Raw genomic sequence first — 14,179 nt, 5'->3', positions numbered from 1 at the left:
AGACAATTTAATTTATACAGCCCCACTCCCTCCTCCCCCCAAAAAAGCTCACTCAACGTGCGAATCCTTCTGCCAGCAGACTTCAGCTTGTTTGGCTTTCTTTCCAGCAGTACTAGTTACTTCAGAAACAAATTAGGTGTGGTGCGCATGCGTCAGACTCGCCCATTCAGTTTCGTACCGATCCACCTGTCCACACTTACCTTACTGTTCCGAGTCAAATCGAAACTGTACAGGTGTAGTTATTTTCAGGTATGCGGATAAACGTGTTACGCAGTGCTCTGTGCTTGCTAGCGCAGGGTTAAACGACTTTTAATACACGGAAGTTCCCATCAAATTTGGTACGTACTTTGTTTTTGGTCTTTTAATCTTTTTTTAATTTAATGTATCTTATTTTTCCACCATTAAGAAATTAGTACGCGAATATTTATCATATGCAATACACTGGGTCTTGTACATTTTTTTAATTCGGAAACTTTGCGGTGGACTTCTGATTTTGTCTCGTTCGTGTGTGTTTTTTTTTATTTGAGAAATTGATAGTCTTGTTTTCAGAAAAACAATAAATATGCATAATTAACTTAGCGTTTGTTTTGTGTTTTTACTAGAAACCTTATGGCTCTAGCTTCGTGTGGAGGAGGACGCTAAATCAGACGATTTAAACGTAATCTCTGAATAGAAATGAAACGTAGCTGCTGTACTGTGTGCAAAGAAAATGTAACGATATTTAAAATCCCGGAGAGAATTACATTTACTTTAGTGAGTCATGGAGGAAAAAATTAAATGAACTAAAGTTATCAGGCACATTTTTCTTATTGCTGATAAAAATGGAATGAATAACTATTTTATTTATAAATATTTATTTTGAGAAAGTAATCGAGAGTATTGTCCATTATCGCTTATAAAGACCATGAGCATAAACATGTATTATGTCATTGCAATCACTCAGGTGAATCAATGTCTTGTAATTTGCCCAAACATCAATATTTTTCAACAAAACTTTAAGCAAGTATTGTAACGTCCGTCGGGTCATAGAGATCCATGGATAAAAACGTGTTATTCTAACCAGAATACATGATAAAAAATACTTTATATTTTAGAAAAACGCTAAATATTGTGTTGGGTGGGGAGCAATAAATTTGTATGGTTTCTGAAGTACTTCATAATGTTCCCCAACATTTCCAAGATGCTACTGTAAAAAAAAAAAAAATTCTAAAATATTTTTGGTGAATTTTTACAGGAAGAGAGTCAAATAAAAATCATTGGTTCTAAAAGGGTTAAATAAGCATGAACCACTTATGCACATCTCCAACACACTCAAGAAATTGAACAATGCACCTCACATTAAACACCTATCAGATTGCACATGTACCAAAATCTGACAAAGTACCACTTTCTGACATTACATGTGTCATATTGTGGTACGCGTACCACTTTTGGACATTGTACCACTTTCTGACACTACACCTCTACAAGTTTTGTATCGCTAGATCAGTGGTAAGACACATATAACCACTCCAGTGTGAACAGACGTTGCAATATGTATGAAAGTGTGAACAGGTAGAGAACTCTGAGGCCCAGATTTATAAAAAGATTGCACATGTTTTACGACCGTAAAACTGGCGCTGCGGGTTCTGAATTCTTGGATTGGATTTATACAACACACGCAATGGCATAAACACGCAATTAAGACGTGATTTGCGGGGGCAATGTCTCTGTGCGCTTTAAGAAGACCGTTCTTATGAAGCTGTATGGAGTTATTGTTGTTGAACACATTGCTGTACAATGGAAGGATTATCCACCCGTTTGACTGCCATGGGATGTAAATAAATAAAACATATTGTTTCTGAAGTCTGAAAAGTCTATACGCCTGGAATTATTCTGTACGAAATAAGAAGTTGAACTAATATGAGAAGCACAGTAACTGGATGATGCGTTGTGATGTATAAGCAACCTAGACTCCAAACTCTGAAGTGGTTCATTTGTTTATTAAGAAGCCACCACACATTCCATATTTTATTCATTTGTCTTGGTGATGTATTTCGAGCTTGTAACACATCTTCATGTCTAACAAGCACCGCTTGTACCAAAATCTCCACGTCCATATTGGTAAATTTCAGTTTTCTCTTCCGAGCATCCTCATCACCATGGCTGGTACCAGGCTGAGGTCTTTGTGTGCCATTCATTTTCTTTTGGAATGTGTGGCCTACACACGCAGGCTTGACCCAGACCCGCTATTTATTGTGAGAGGTGTGTAATTCTCCACCGCTAATTGCGGTGAGGGGTATTTAAATTGTTTGATTGCGGAATCTCCTGCTTTACCTAATTAGTCTTATAAAATAGGTAACAGGACATTGTGGCCACCATGTACAGTTACACTTTCAGACATGGCATGATCATTCTTCTGTGTTATCTGTGTTTTTGTTGTAAACATGGTCACCATGACGTTAAAAATTATTTCTGCGTTTATTTGTATATAGGGAATGAATAACATTGATCAACAACCATAGAAAATCATGCTTGGGTGTTTTATTACAGAAATGGCATCACTGAGGAAGCTTCTGGGACTCGTGTGTTTGTCGTGCTTTCTACAGATCTGTACAGGTAGGTGACACTAGCCAGGTTGTATTCTACAGTTACCGTCATGGCGAACAGAAAGCAAGACATAAAGTTTGAGATGGAAGGTGCAATATTGGAACATATATCAACAGCAACAAAACAAAAAAGAAATGTCCGCCCATTAACAGGGTGATAGGCTTTTAACAGAGGCTTAGCTGCCTCCAGCCTCTCCAGGAAAAACAAACCATCTCATACTACTTCCTAGGCAAGCTTATTATATATAGCTGACTATCCTTAGCCCCACCCTCCAAGCTCATCCAAGTGGAGTCTTTATTTTAAAATATTTTCTAAAACAATTTATTTATATACTTTACATAAAGCCATGTGCTCCTAATCACACACTCGCCCCCGCTGCACGCTACTCGCTGCGGCCCAAACAAGGAAATTATGAGCGAATTTAAAAGGTAAATTATTATTTTTTTTCTTTTTGTAATTTCTGCATTTTAAAACACAACCCTTCCTGCGATATTCTTCCAATAGAAGTGTTCACCCTTTCACTAAAAGAATATGCGCATTTCCCACGTTAATTTTTTTCCCCTTTCTTAGATCTCCCGGCAAGAACTCCATCTTCCCCTCCTACTGGTAAGCACGCTGTTTTACATGCTTCTTCAATGCATTATTAAAAGTGCTGGCACTTATCACAGTAGTGTGCCCTCCCAGTCCTTACAACACCGTTCAGCCCTCTTTAAGCAGTGCAGTGCCATACAGACTATGCTAAAACGTCAATGTTAGCCAGGGACGGCCTTACGGGTGGGTGACCACCCACGGCATTGCGGTCAAGAGGGTGTTAAATGAGAATTCAAAATAAAAAAATAACAATTTTGATGAAGAGAGTTCAGACACAGTTGCATCTGCAAGCTAGAAATGTTTTGGCTAAAGGTTAAGAATACATGTTCATCTCAGATTTTCAACTAGACACGGTGAGAGTGTCCGAGGAAGAACGGTTTGAGCAAATGAATCAACATGTGAACCTTCGGGGCTTTCTATGTAACATGACTCGGCTCCCTGACATAGAATCTTTTTATGTCATTGTCACAAAGACGGCCAGAGTGGGTGGCGTCAGACCAGAAGCAGGAAGGAATACAGACAGAGACGGTGGTGATGATGAGCTGAGTGCAATGGCTGCACTCAGCGTTTAATAACAAAATAAAAGGTTTAAACAACGGAATACAAAACAGGACACGGCACTATAGCCAAAATAAAGAGACAGACAAAACGGACTAACACTAAACAAACGGTGCACGGAGACAAACAAACACGGTGAGAACAAACACTGATCTTTACTTTTACACTTTTACGCTCTTAACTCTCCTCTCTCTCTCACCCGTTCTCCTCTTCCGAACACCCAACCACGAGTGACTAAACGTGCATCTATTTATACTGTTTGTGCTGGGATTCAATTACTAATTAATTATTCACTTGAATCCCAGCACGTGAATTCATTACGTGCAACCCCGTGCCACACATTATACACATTTTATCTGCACGTGAAGTGATGTGCCATCCTCGTGCCTAAATATAATTATACACTTTAAACACACGTGAAACACAGACCCGTTTATATCCCATGTACCAATCTATACACCAACATTAACACACGCAACATACAACACATAACACACAAAATACACACGGGGCGGGCACTTTGCCACAGTCATTTACTCTCTTTGTATTTCTTTTAGTAAATTTTATTAAAAAAAAAAAAAAAAAAAAAAAAAAAAAATTGAGATTACAGCTTTCTGAAACTTTCACTAATACAACTACACACTTAAACTCAAAGAAAGGGCGCCAAAATACAAGGGCACCATTTTCCCTAAGGCTGGCCCTGATGTTAGCTTTTGTGGTTTTTAGTGAGGGTTGGAATTAACAACTCTCTGGTGGAGTGGTGGGTGGAGGCAAATAATGTGATGTCACACCGTGATTTTCAGATGCAATATTCCCCTCTACACAGCAATGTGTTTTGGGGATCAGTTTTTATTCACAATGTCACACAGTCTTTTGGGACAATATTAGCAAACGTCCCTGGAAAAGCCCCTTCATATTCCAGCGATTGTAATTCAGGTGCAGGGAATGGGGTGGGAAGTGCAGGTGGAGAGGTTGAGGGACCGGTGGTGCTCAGCAGGCGTAGATAGCTTCCCTGGCTCTCTAGCTTCAGGGATCAGGTTCATTCCACGGGTCTGCAAAACAATAATAAACAACACAGCTTGCTCCAAGCTCCCGTCAGCTGTCAGCATGCTGACGTAAGGGGCAGTACTATTTGTTTTTTTATTTGTTTATTTAGCAGACGCCTTTATCCAAGGCGACTTACAGAGACTAGGGTGTGTGAACTATGCATCAGCTGCAGAGTCACTTACAACTACGTCTCACCCGAAAGACGGAGCACAAGGAGGTTAAGTGACTTGCTCAGGGTCACACAATGAGTCAGTGGCTGAGGTGGGATTTGAACCGGGGACCACGCCTGGTTTGAACCTGGTTACAAGCCCTTTTCTTTAACCACTGGACCACACGTGGTACTAATGTAACCACGTCCCCTAAATAGTGCTAAACTCCTCCCCGCAGTCAGCACGGCGAATGGCCTCAATGGCCTGCAGTACCGCAGTTCCACCCTTCACTAAGATGTCCGACTTCCGCTTCTGCCCTTACCATCGAGTCAGCCAGTCTCAGAAAAGACGCACGGTACTCCCTCCTTCCACCTCTCTGGTCGGGAAGGAGATTCGCAGCTCGGATCCCTTATTTTCCTCATCACAAACTCCCTCACAATTTTTAAAAATAACTTCAAAGGTATTCAATGGCAAGTTTCATGCAAAGCACGTATGGTGTGTGGTACACCTCAGAGCACTGTACATATTGAGTGCAATTTAATTTTTTTTTTTTTTTCGTTTCTTGTTCTAGGATCAAACCAAGATCCCCAGCAGGTGGATGGGTTAGTGGGGGGCAATGTCACTTTACCTCTGGAATACAACTACGTAGGTGAAGAGCTATTCTGGAGCTATAATGACAACGACACTGGCCGGATTGTCTATATTGCCTTAATACGTACAAATGGGAAGCCTACAGAATACTATCCATTAAAGTATAAGCTTGACAGTACTGGCTCCCTAAAGATTATTTGTCTACAAAAAGAAGATAGCAGAGTCTATCAAGCAGATGTACCAAAAGGAAAAAAATTCAAAAAGAACTACTCCTTATCTGTCTGTGAGTATTTGTTTCATAAAGACTACCGTTTATCAACAGGTTTTGAGTGTCCTTGTGTAATGAAACGCCATGTACCCGACAATAATTCCTACTTGGAGGGTTACGATAAACCATGTGAGCTGAAATAAAATACCATCACCTAACTATCAGGATCCCCTCTTGTTTTAATAAACGCATTCTGGAGTTCAATTTAAGGATTCAAAGATGTGAAAGTCCCCCGTGCATGGATGCCTGGCACTGTTGCTCATGCTGGAATACAGAAGAGGGTGATGCACCTCCACTGAACCACGAAGCACATTTAATACAGCCCCCCTAACAGCATTGACTGGGCATCTATATGGATCATTTATATTACTGGTGAAATACAATTTAGTTTGTATAGAAGACTGGAATTAAAAATATATATTTGTTTTCTTAGACAAAGTTTTGGACGAAATATTAGTTGGCTAGCATAAATGCACATCTATCTCAGTATATCCCTGTGTTACTAAAAGAAACACCACTGTGATATACTTCTTAAAATAAAACAACAATTAGAAGTTAAAAGGGGGAGTTGTTTGTTTCTGTTCTTTCTTTGTATTGTTATTTTTTCACCCAATAAAAAGAATTGATCACAAAAAACAACGCAGCGGTACGGACAGCAGGGGGCACAGCGAAGGGAACGTGATGCGTTTCCTGTGAACTTCGCATGGAGTTCTGGAACACTTTGAGAGACCATTCCCACTTTATCAATGGGGGGAGGAGTCACGATATACCCCAGAGTCTTTTTTACTGTTTGTTTTTTCCCCACAGATACTGAGCCAAAGCCCCGTGTTGAAATCTGCCCTGATACCTGTGTTCTGCTGTGCTCTGTGGAGAACGACAGCAACGTGACTCTCTCCTGGCTAAAAGGAGACGGGACTATTCTGAATAAAACAAGCTCAGTCAATGAAACAACACTGGCGCTATCACACGACATGCTACCGGATAATGTTACTTACACCTGTGTGGCCAGCAACCCAGCCAGCAATCGGACCACTAATGTCACCTGTCACTCTAACAGGTGGACAGGTAGGGTATTTATCCAGAATTATTATTATTATTATTCTGTTTTTGAGCAGAGCAGTCATTACATAGTGACAGGCAAGAAATGGGGGAGTAGACCAAGGAATTGCCACACTATGTAAAAGCGCGGCTTGCACAAACAGTGTTCCTGGTACAGCCAAGTTCATCCCATTATTCTGTAGTGCTGGGACAGATATCAGAGTATTGGAACACACATTTCTTGACATATATTCAAAGTCAAAAATCACGTTCATGTCCGCCCGAAATTGCATAATTGAAAAAACATGTATAGCAAAGTGTATTGCCTTGCACCTGTTTACCACCTCGCCAGAATCTGCGTGACACTCTCTAAAATGTGTCAACAGAATTAAAAAGGCCAACAGAATGCGTGGATAAACAGTGAAAAGTGTTGAATTTAAATCGAGGGAAGTAATGTTAAAACTATACAATGCGTTCATAAGACCTAACCTAGAATACTGTGTTCACCCCATTACAAAGGGGACATTGCTGCTCTAGAAAGAGTGCAAAGAAGAGCAACCAGAATTATTCCTGGTCTGAAAGGCATGTCATACGAAGACAGGCTAAATGAACCAAATCTGTTTAGTCTTGAACAAAGGAGACAGGGATCTGATTCAGGCATTCACAATTCTAAAAGGTGTAGACAATGTAGACCCTCTTTTTGACCTGAAAAATGAAACAAGGACCAGGGGTCACAAATGGAAATTGGGTACAGGGCTATTTAAAACAGAAAATAGGAGGCCATTTTTTTTATACAGAGAATTGTGGGTGTCTGGAACCAACTCCCCAGTAATGTTGTTGAAGCTGACACCCTGGGATCCTTCAAGAAGCTGCTTGATGAGATTCTGGGATCAATAAGCTACTAACAACCAAACGAGCAAGATGGGCCTAATGGCCTCCTCTCGTTTTGTAACCTTTTCTTATGTTATGTAAAATGGCAAGTGAAGAAATAGCTCTGTTTGATGTGTGAGATTTAATATATTTAAAATAAAAAAGGACCAACACAGCTGCTCTTGACCATATATGTAAAAGTTTTAGACATCAAAAGTAAACAGACCAGACTAGAATGCGCAGTGATCTTAAGCCACAGGTGCTGCTTCAGAATCAAGGGATACAGGTGCAGGTACGTCACTCAGAAAAGCCTCACACTTTTAAACAGTGGCCCAACTTGCTGGAAATGTTATGTGTAGTGATTTGTGATTTTCTATATTGTGGAATGTAATAAACGAGAACCAAAATGATTAGGTTTTATTTTCATTGCACAACGCCCTTTCCACGTTTTTGTTTTATTTAATCTAAAATTAAAAGTTTGCGTTTGTTTGTTGAGCTGCAAAAAGGCATAACCAAACCTCAGTAATGATATTGCTTTATAAAAATGTGCCTATGGCCATTGTTTATCGCAAAGAAACTGCAATGGCAAGGAATACAACAAGTTTTAAACAACAACAAATAGATCTTTTAAAATGCGGTGTCAAGTTTATGTTATTTTCAAGAATAAACAAAAGAATGTTTAACTGAAACGGCTGTGCGGCGTCCTTTGTTTTGTAGTTAATTCAGTAGGGTAAAGTAAGGCCTACACAACATTCTTACTCCTGGAACATTTTTGATTCTGTAAATAACGTCCAACATATAAATGCTTTTATAGCCGTTTGCAAACGAATATCTAAATCTTAAACTAATTACCTGTTTGCCCCAGCTGTATCATTCTGTTAGCTAATTACTTTAATCACTCCCTTATTCTTTGGTTTTTGCCCCGCTGACCACACACTTCCAGATGAGATGTGCTTGAGGTCATGGAGCAGCACCTGTGTTCTGATGGGCTCTGGGCAGAGGATCATCTGGATAAGAAATGGGAGCTCACTCAATAGAACACAACTGGGGCTGTCGAGGGATGATGTTCTCTGTGTGGACAGCAATCAGACAAGCCATGGCTCGTTATGGGATTGCCAGAAAAATGAATGGGAAGTGAGCTACACAATTCTTATAGGTAACCTTCTATTGATTTCCACTACAGTCTCAAATGAGTGTGAGCATTTATTTTGTTCAATTATACACACACAGACGTTGTTCATTTGTGACGGTTAAATTTATTTATTTTTTTATTTAAAAAAAAAAAAAAAATCTCAACAAAACTGTCTCCCAGCTCTGGCTGTATTCAATTTTACAACCGTCAAACCGGAGAGCACTTCTGCATCATACAGACACTCTCTGAATTATTATTATTATTATTATTATTATTATTATTATTACCGTATTCCTTTGAATTTCAGGCACCCTCGAATTTAAGACGCATACCAAATTTTCCACACTCAATTTGAGGAAAAAATAAAGCATCAAAGATGCATTTACAAAGATACAACCTCAATTACACCTGTAAGAGCCATTTCAAATGCAATAATTAAAACAGCTTGTGTCCTAGTTGTATTACTGAATTATAATTGAGCTGCTGGAGCTTTAAGAGAGTGATGTTATGTGCCGCAGTGCTAGCAGGGCCAGAGGAGGCATTATGGGGGAAGTCCTGGTTGTAATTCAATTTAAGATGCCAGAAAAAATTATTATTATAGTATTTAAAATGAATGTTTTATAATGCTAAATTAGAGTGTAAGAGGAGTACTGCGTTATAATTTCTGAAATTATTTTTTTTGTAGTTTTTGCAGTTGTGATCCTCGCAGGGTTGACTGGTTGTGTGTGTTGGTGTAAAAAAAAAAAAAAAAAAGGTAGGCAAATATTTTAAAACTATCTTAAATATATTGCAACTATATATTAAAACTATAGGAACAATCGCAGAGAATTCAATAAAACTGGCTTCTGTCTGACAAGGAGATATGCTAGAGAGACTAATCTGTCCTTGCATCACTCTTAAGGGGCTGTGCCGTACATCGTACCTGCTGTGCTCTTCTATGCAACTACAAACTGTTATTTATAATAGTTACTTTTTTTTTTTGTTTGAAATCTGAATGAATTATGCAAACAGATTACATCACTGTTTATTTAGAGCGCTCTGCAGTGTTGAGGGGAGTTCTCTTTCCTATACTACTAGAGCGCTCTGCAGTGTTGAGAGTGGAGTTCTCTTTCCTATACTACTAGAGCACTCTGCAGTGTTGAGGGGAGTTCTCTTTCCTATACTACTAGAGAACTCTGCAGTGTTGAGGGGAGTTCTCGTTCCTATACTACTAGAGCGCTCTGCAGTGTTGAGTGGAGTTCTCTTTCCTATACTACTAGAGTGCTCTGCAGTGTTGAGAGTGGAGTTCTCTTTCCTATACTACTAGAGCACTCTGCAGTTTTGAGTGGAGTTCTCGTTCCTATACTACTAGAGCACTCTGCAGTGTTGAGGGGAGTTCTCTTTCCTAGACCAGTATACAGGTCTCCAGTGCTAACAGAATTATTAAAGTTATTTAATAAAAGTAAAAACACACCCCAGTGTTCTGTGTTTGTTTGAAATGCCCTTTTTTATTTTTAGAGCCTGAACCATCGATCCAACGGAGCTCATACCATAATGATGCTAGTGAAAAAGACAATGATACGAGTGATTATGACGATGACGATGATAATGATATTGGTGATATGGCAGTGAAAGAAAAAAGTTCACTAATACAGAATGGACAGGTCGGTACTACTGCTGTTTGAAACACAGAGATATCGGGCGCAATATCACTGACATGCTTGTTTGTGTATTGAATAATTTAAAAGACAAGAATCTATAATCTTACTTTTGTGTTGTTTTTTTTTCTTCTCCCTAACAGAATACAGACTCCTAGAAGCAGACTGGCAGTTGTAACAAACTCAATTTCCCGAAAGCAGAATTCAGTTGTTCAACATCAACATAATTGTGACACAATAAGGGTGTTACATGCTGGTGCTTTTAATAATGACCAGGCAAAAATATTTTTTGCCGGGTTTTTTTGATGTAATTTCTTTTGCTTACACTTTGTGGTTTGTTTTTAAATTGTTTCCTTATTTTAATAGGAATAAAGGAAATCAAATAATTATCAATACGGCCAAATGTTTTACATCACCTAGAATTTTAGGATGAAGATAGGATTTAAAAAATTCTAAACTATATGAATGTAGATCTTTTATTTAGCATCATGTAATCAAAGAAACTACAAAATGTTTATTATTATTATTTGTTTATTTAGCAGATGCCTTTATCCAAGGTGACTTACAGAGACTCGGGTGTGTGAACTATGCATCAGCTGCAGAGTCACTTACAACTACATCTCACCCAAAAGACGGAGCACAAGGAGGTTAAGTGACTTGCTCAGGGTCACACAATGAGTTAGTGGCTGAGCCGGGATTTGAACCGGGGACCTCCTAGTTACAAGCCCCTTTTGTTTAACCACTGGACCACACAGCCTCCTATAATAGTCGTAGTTAGTAAATGTTGGATTTTGACATGTCATTTTTCAATTTGTCAGTTTTTCATTAAGTATGTGGAAAACTATAAAGCGGTGTGTAATTTCAGTATCTTAACACAACAGTATTCAGCAGGTTTCATTCGACTTTATGAAGCAAAGTTAGATACAATTCTATAGGGTGATGCAAAACCTTCGGCCATAGCTGTAATCCCCAATAATGAGGATAGACTCGGGGTCTGTTTGTCTGTGTTTCACACTTTATCCAACTGAAGAGGAAACCCAGATCTGTAAGTCTTTCTCTATAACTGACCTGTGGGTCAGTCTCCAATGCTTAGTACCAAACGTGGGAACACAAGGGCAAAATGTACTTTATTGCATTTATTTCTTTAGTCATCAAATGTGCAACACATGAGTTTATATGACAAGTAAGTCTACAGATGGAAAAACATTTTCAGCTGTTTTATTCAATGCCCTTCCTACTGTCCATGTGTGTTCTAATTTTACTCGAGGCGTTGTGCTCGAGCCAAATGAAAAATGGCTCAGTTTATTTTAATCGGCAAGACCCTCTTTTCACCCAACGTCACGTAAATGGAGGGGAAAGGAGGAGGTCGATATGCAAATTAGCCATGTGAAGCGTTCTTGTGCTGTTTTCGCAGACAGCTCGGGAAAATGTGGTTTCCGTGCACAGAGAACAGGTACAGGAGAGAATCTCACCAGGAAATCCAAGGTTGTCAGGTGACGTCTTGTTTGAGTGAAATGTTTAAAGGCATAGTGTAAGCTGATTTTTTTTTCTCTTCTTCTTCTGCTATGTACTGTTCAGTGCTTTGCGATACTTTTGTATAAAAAAGCACTATATAAATGTAATAAATAAATACGATAAATAAATAATAAAGCTGTGATTTGTAAATGCCTGGTATCATTTAACAAAAAAAAAAGTTGCCCGCATTATCATGAAGATGAAATACACCATTGCTAACCATAAAACCGCCCCTCAGCTACTTGCTTTCTGCCATCCTGGAACCCACTTTCAATATTTATTATAGTGCGGTCACTTAAGGACATAGAACATGCTCATTAACATTTTCATGTGAAATCTGGGTTTCCGTGTGGAAATGGGTGTGAATGTCCCGTGTGTTTTACGTCATTCACTTGTGTAAGTCAGATTTACCCTATCCCTCTCTGTGGCAGTTTTTTTTTCAGCCACAAACCTGATCCTCATCGCCACTTCACGTGTAAATAACCACACATGGAAACTCCTCCACTGACACCAAGAAGTGGGCGCCTTTTTGTATTTAGCCTGACACTTAGAATTCTAAAACACGTCACAAGTTCTGTGCTTCTGAAGATGTATGGATTGCTTACTTACAAAATATAATGTCAATTATGTTTAACATCCTCAAACATGTAGTACTTGGAACTGTCTCAATATTGACCTAATTTGACATTGTGTTATTATACAGAAATGCATCTGGAGTTTACTCATTTTTGGTTCTAAGACATCACAACAGTGCTGGAGAATGGCCCCTATCGTACAATTGTGGACACTAAAGAAACTTTGCTTTACTTTATATGTACACACTGCTGTGCAAATGTCTTGGACATTTGTGTGTGTGTGTGTGTGTGTGGTGGGGGGTGGGATTATACTACCGTGGAATCAACCTGCACCACCTACAGAACGTCATGTCACGTATACATTTTAAAGAAAAAAAAGAAAAAAAAAGTATTTCTATTTCCGGGTTTAGTGCTGGCCTTTGGCGACAGCTCCAGACCGTGTTCAGCCGTCTAATAATAACAAAACAGTGATATTCCTTAGGCACGACAAAACAAACACTCATGATAACAGGTTTCATGTTCTCCTTCCGGTTCACCATTAACCAAAAAAAGGAACAGATCACATCACTACGTCTCCTTAAATACCGTCAACCATGACCCATTGGTTAACGAGTGCAACCGCTCCTCCAATCCGTGGCTGCCACATCGTTTCCCTTCCGGGTCAATGATTTAGTGTACTGTAGCTCTGCCCCCTTTCTAGATGGCTGACTTCCACCTAACCCTGGGAATGAATTGTCAGGCCATCCAGTCCAGGGTACTCTGTTCCCTTTACACAACGCCCTCTCAGGTCGGGAGGGAGATCTAACACTAAGAAGCATTGATCTCTGTCACACTAGGGTTTCTGTGACATCATAAATTATGAGACTGAAGTCAAATAATTTATAAACTGTCACAGAAACCTGCGATGGAATTGTTTTCCTGTAACTTACTGAAGAGGCCTATCTTATTTTTTTTTATAATACATGGTTACCCTTGTGATGCTAATATTAAAGAAGACGAGGTTTAGCAGTACAGTTGGGTTTTTTAAAATGTTGTGTTTCAGTGCTGTACAGATGTTCTGTGTCGTTATCTGTTAGTGCTTCAGCTTTGTTTGGATGATTTTACGTTGTTTTAATTTCCTTTTCCTCTCCAGTTTCTCTGAGATACGAATGTACCAGCTTTACATAATTTTTTTAAAGGTATTCTCATTTTGTTGATCATTAATGAACATTTCTGTACTGTTGGTGTTGTCGAGTGATTGAAAACGAGACATTTTGTGTTTGAATTGAAAGTGATGGTCTTGAGGAGTCAAAGTTAAAGTATATTTTCCTCTAGAGGAATTATCACTTTTTGACGTTGTGGTATTATGCCTTTTTTTTTCGATTGGCTCAGGAAGCAAATATAGCCTTCATCCATATATATATATGGATGCATATATATACAGTGCCTATATATATATATACAGTGCCTATAGAAAGTCTACACCCCCTTGAACTTTTTTCACATTTTGTTGTGTCAGTGCCTCAGAGTTTCATGCATTTATATGAGGATTTTTTCCCACTTATCTACACACCATACTCCACACTGTTAAAGGGAAAAAAGTTATTTATTAAAAATAACCAGTTTCAGATTTCTTGCAG

At 39.0% G+C, this 14,179-nt stretch overlaps 1 protein-coding gene across 4 annotated transcripts; it reads left to right on the top strand.

The window, feature by feature from the left end:
* Positions 1-52: 52 nt before the first annotated feature.
* On the top strand, positions 53-12,135 carry LOC131696681 (uncharacterized). 4 transcript variants are annotated; one of them, XM_059007054.1, is made up of 9 exons: positions 53-338; positions 2,475-2,598; positions 3,160-3,195; positions 5,506-5,808; positions 6,601-6,858; positions 8,645-8,857; positions 9,519-9,587; positions 10,331-10,476; positions 10,614-12,135. In XM_059007054.1, exons 2-9 carry the CDS (start codon positions 2,511-2,513, stop codon positions 10,626-10,628), a joined length of 1,128 nt encoding a protein of 375 aa, XP_058863037.1. In that variant the 5' UTR covers positions 53-338; positions 2,475-2,510; the 3' UTR covers positions 10,629-12,135. The 4 variants fall into 4 exon arrangements, with proteins under 4 accessions (XP_058863037.1, XP_058863038.1, XP_058863039.1 ...); XM_059007055.1 differs by having other exon boundaries at positions 54-338; positions 2,533-2,598; XM_059007056.1 differs by lacking the exon at positions 5,506-5,808 and having other exon boundaries at positions 55-338.
* Positions 12,136-14,179: the final 2,044 nt, after the last annotated feature.

This window comes from Acipenser ruthenus, chromosome 34 (genome assembly GCF_902713425.1).
Source record: "Acipenser ruthenus chromosome 34, fAciRut3.2 maternal haplotype, whole genome shotgun sequence".
Classification (NCBI taxonomy): Eukaryota; Metazoa; Chordata; class Actinopteri; order Acipenseriformes; family Acipenseridae; genus Acipenser; species Acipenser ruthenus.
Note: the sequence above shows the minus strand (reverse complement) of the source record. Positions and strands in the feature narration are given on the sequence as shown.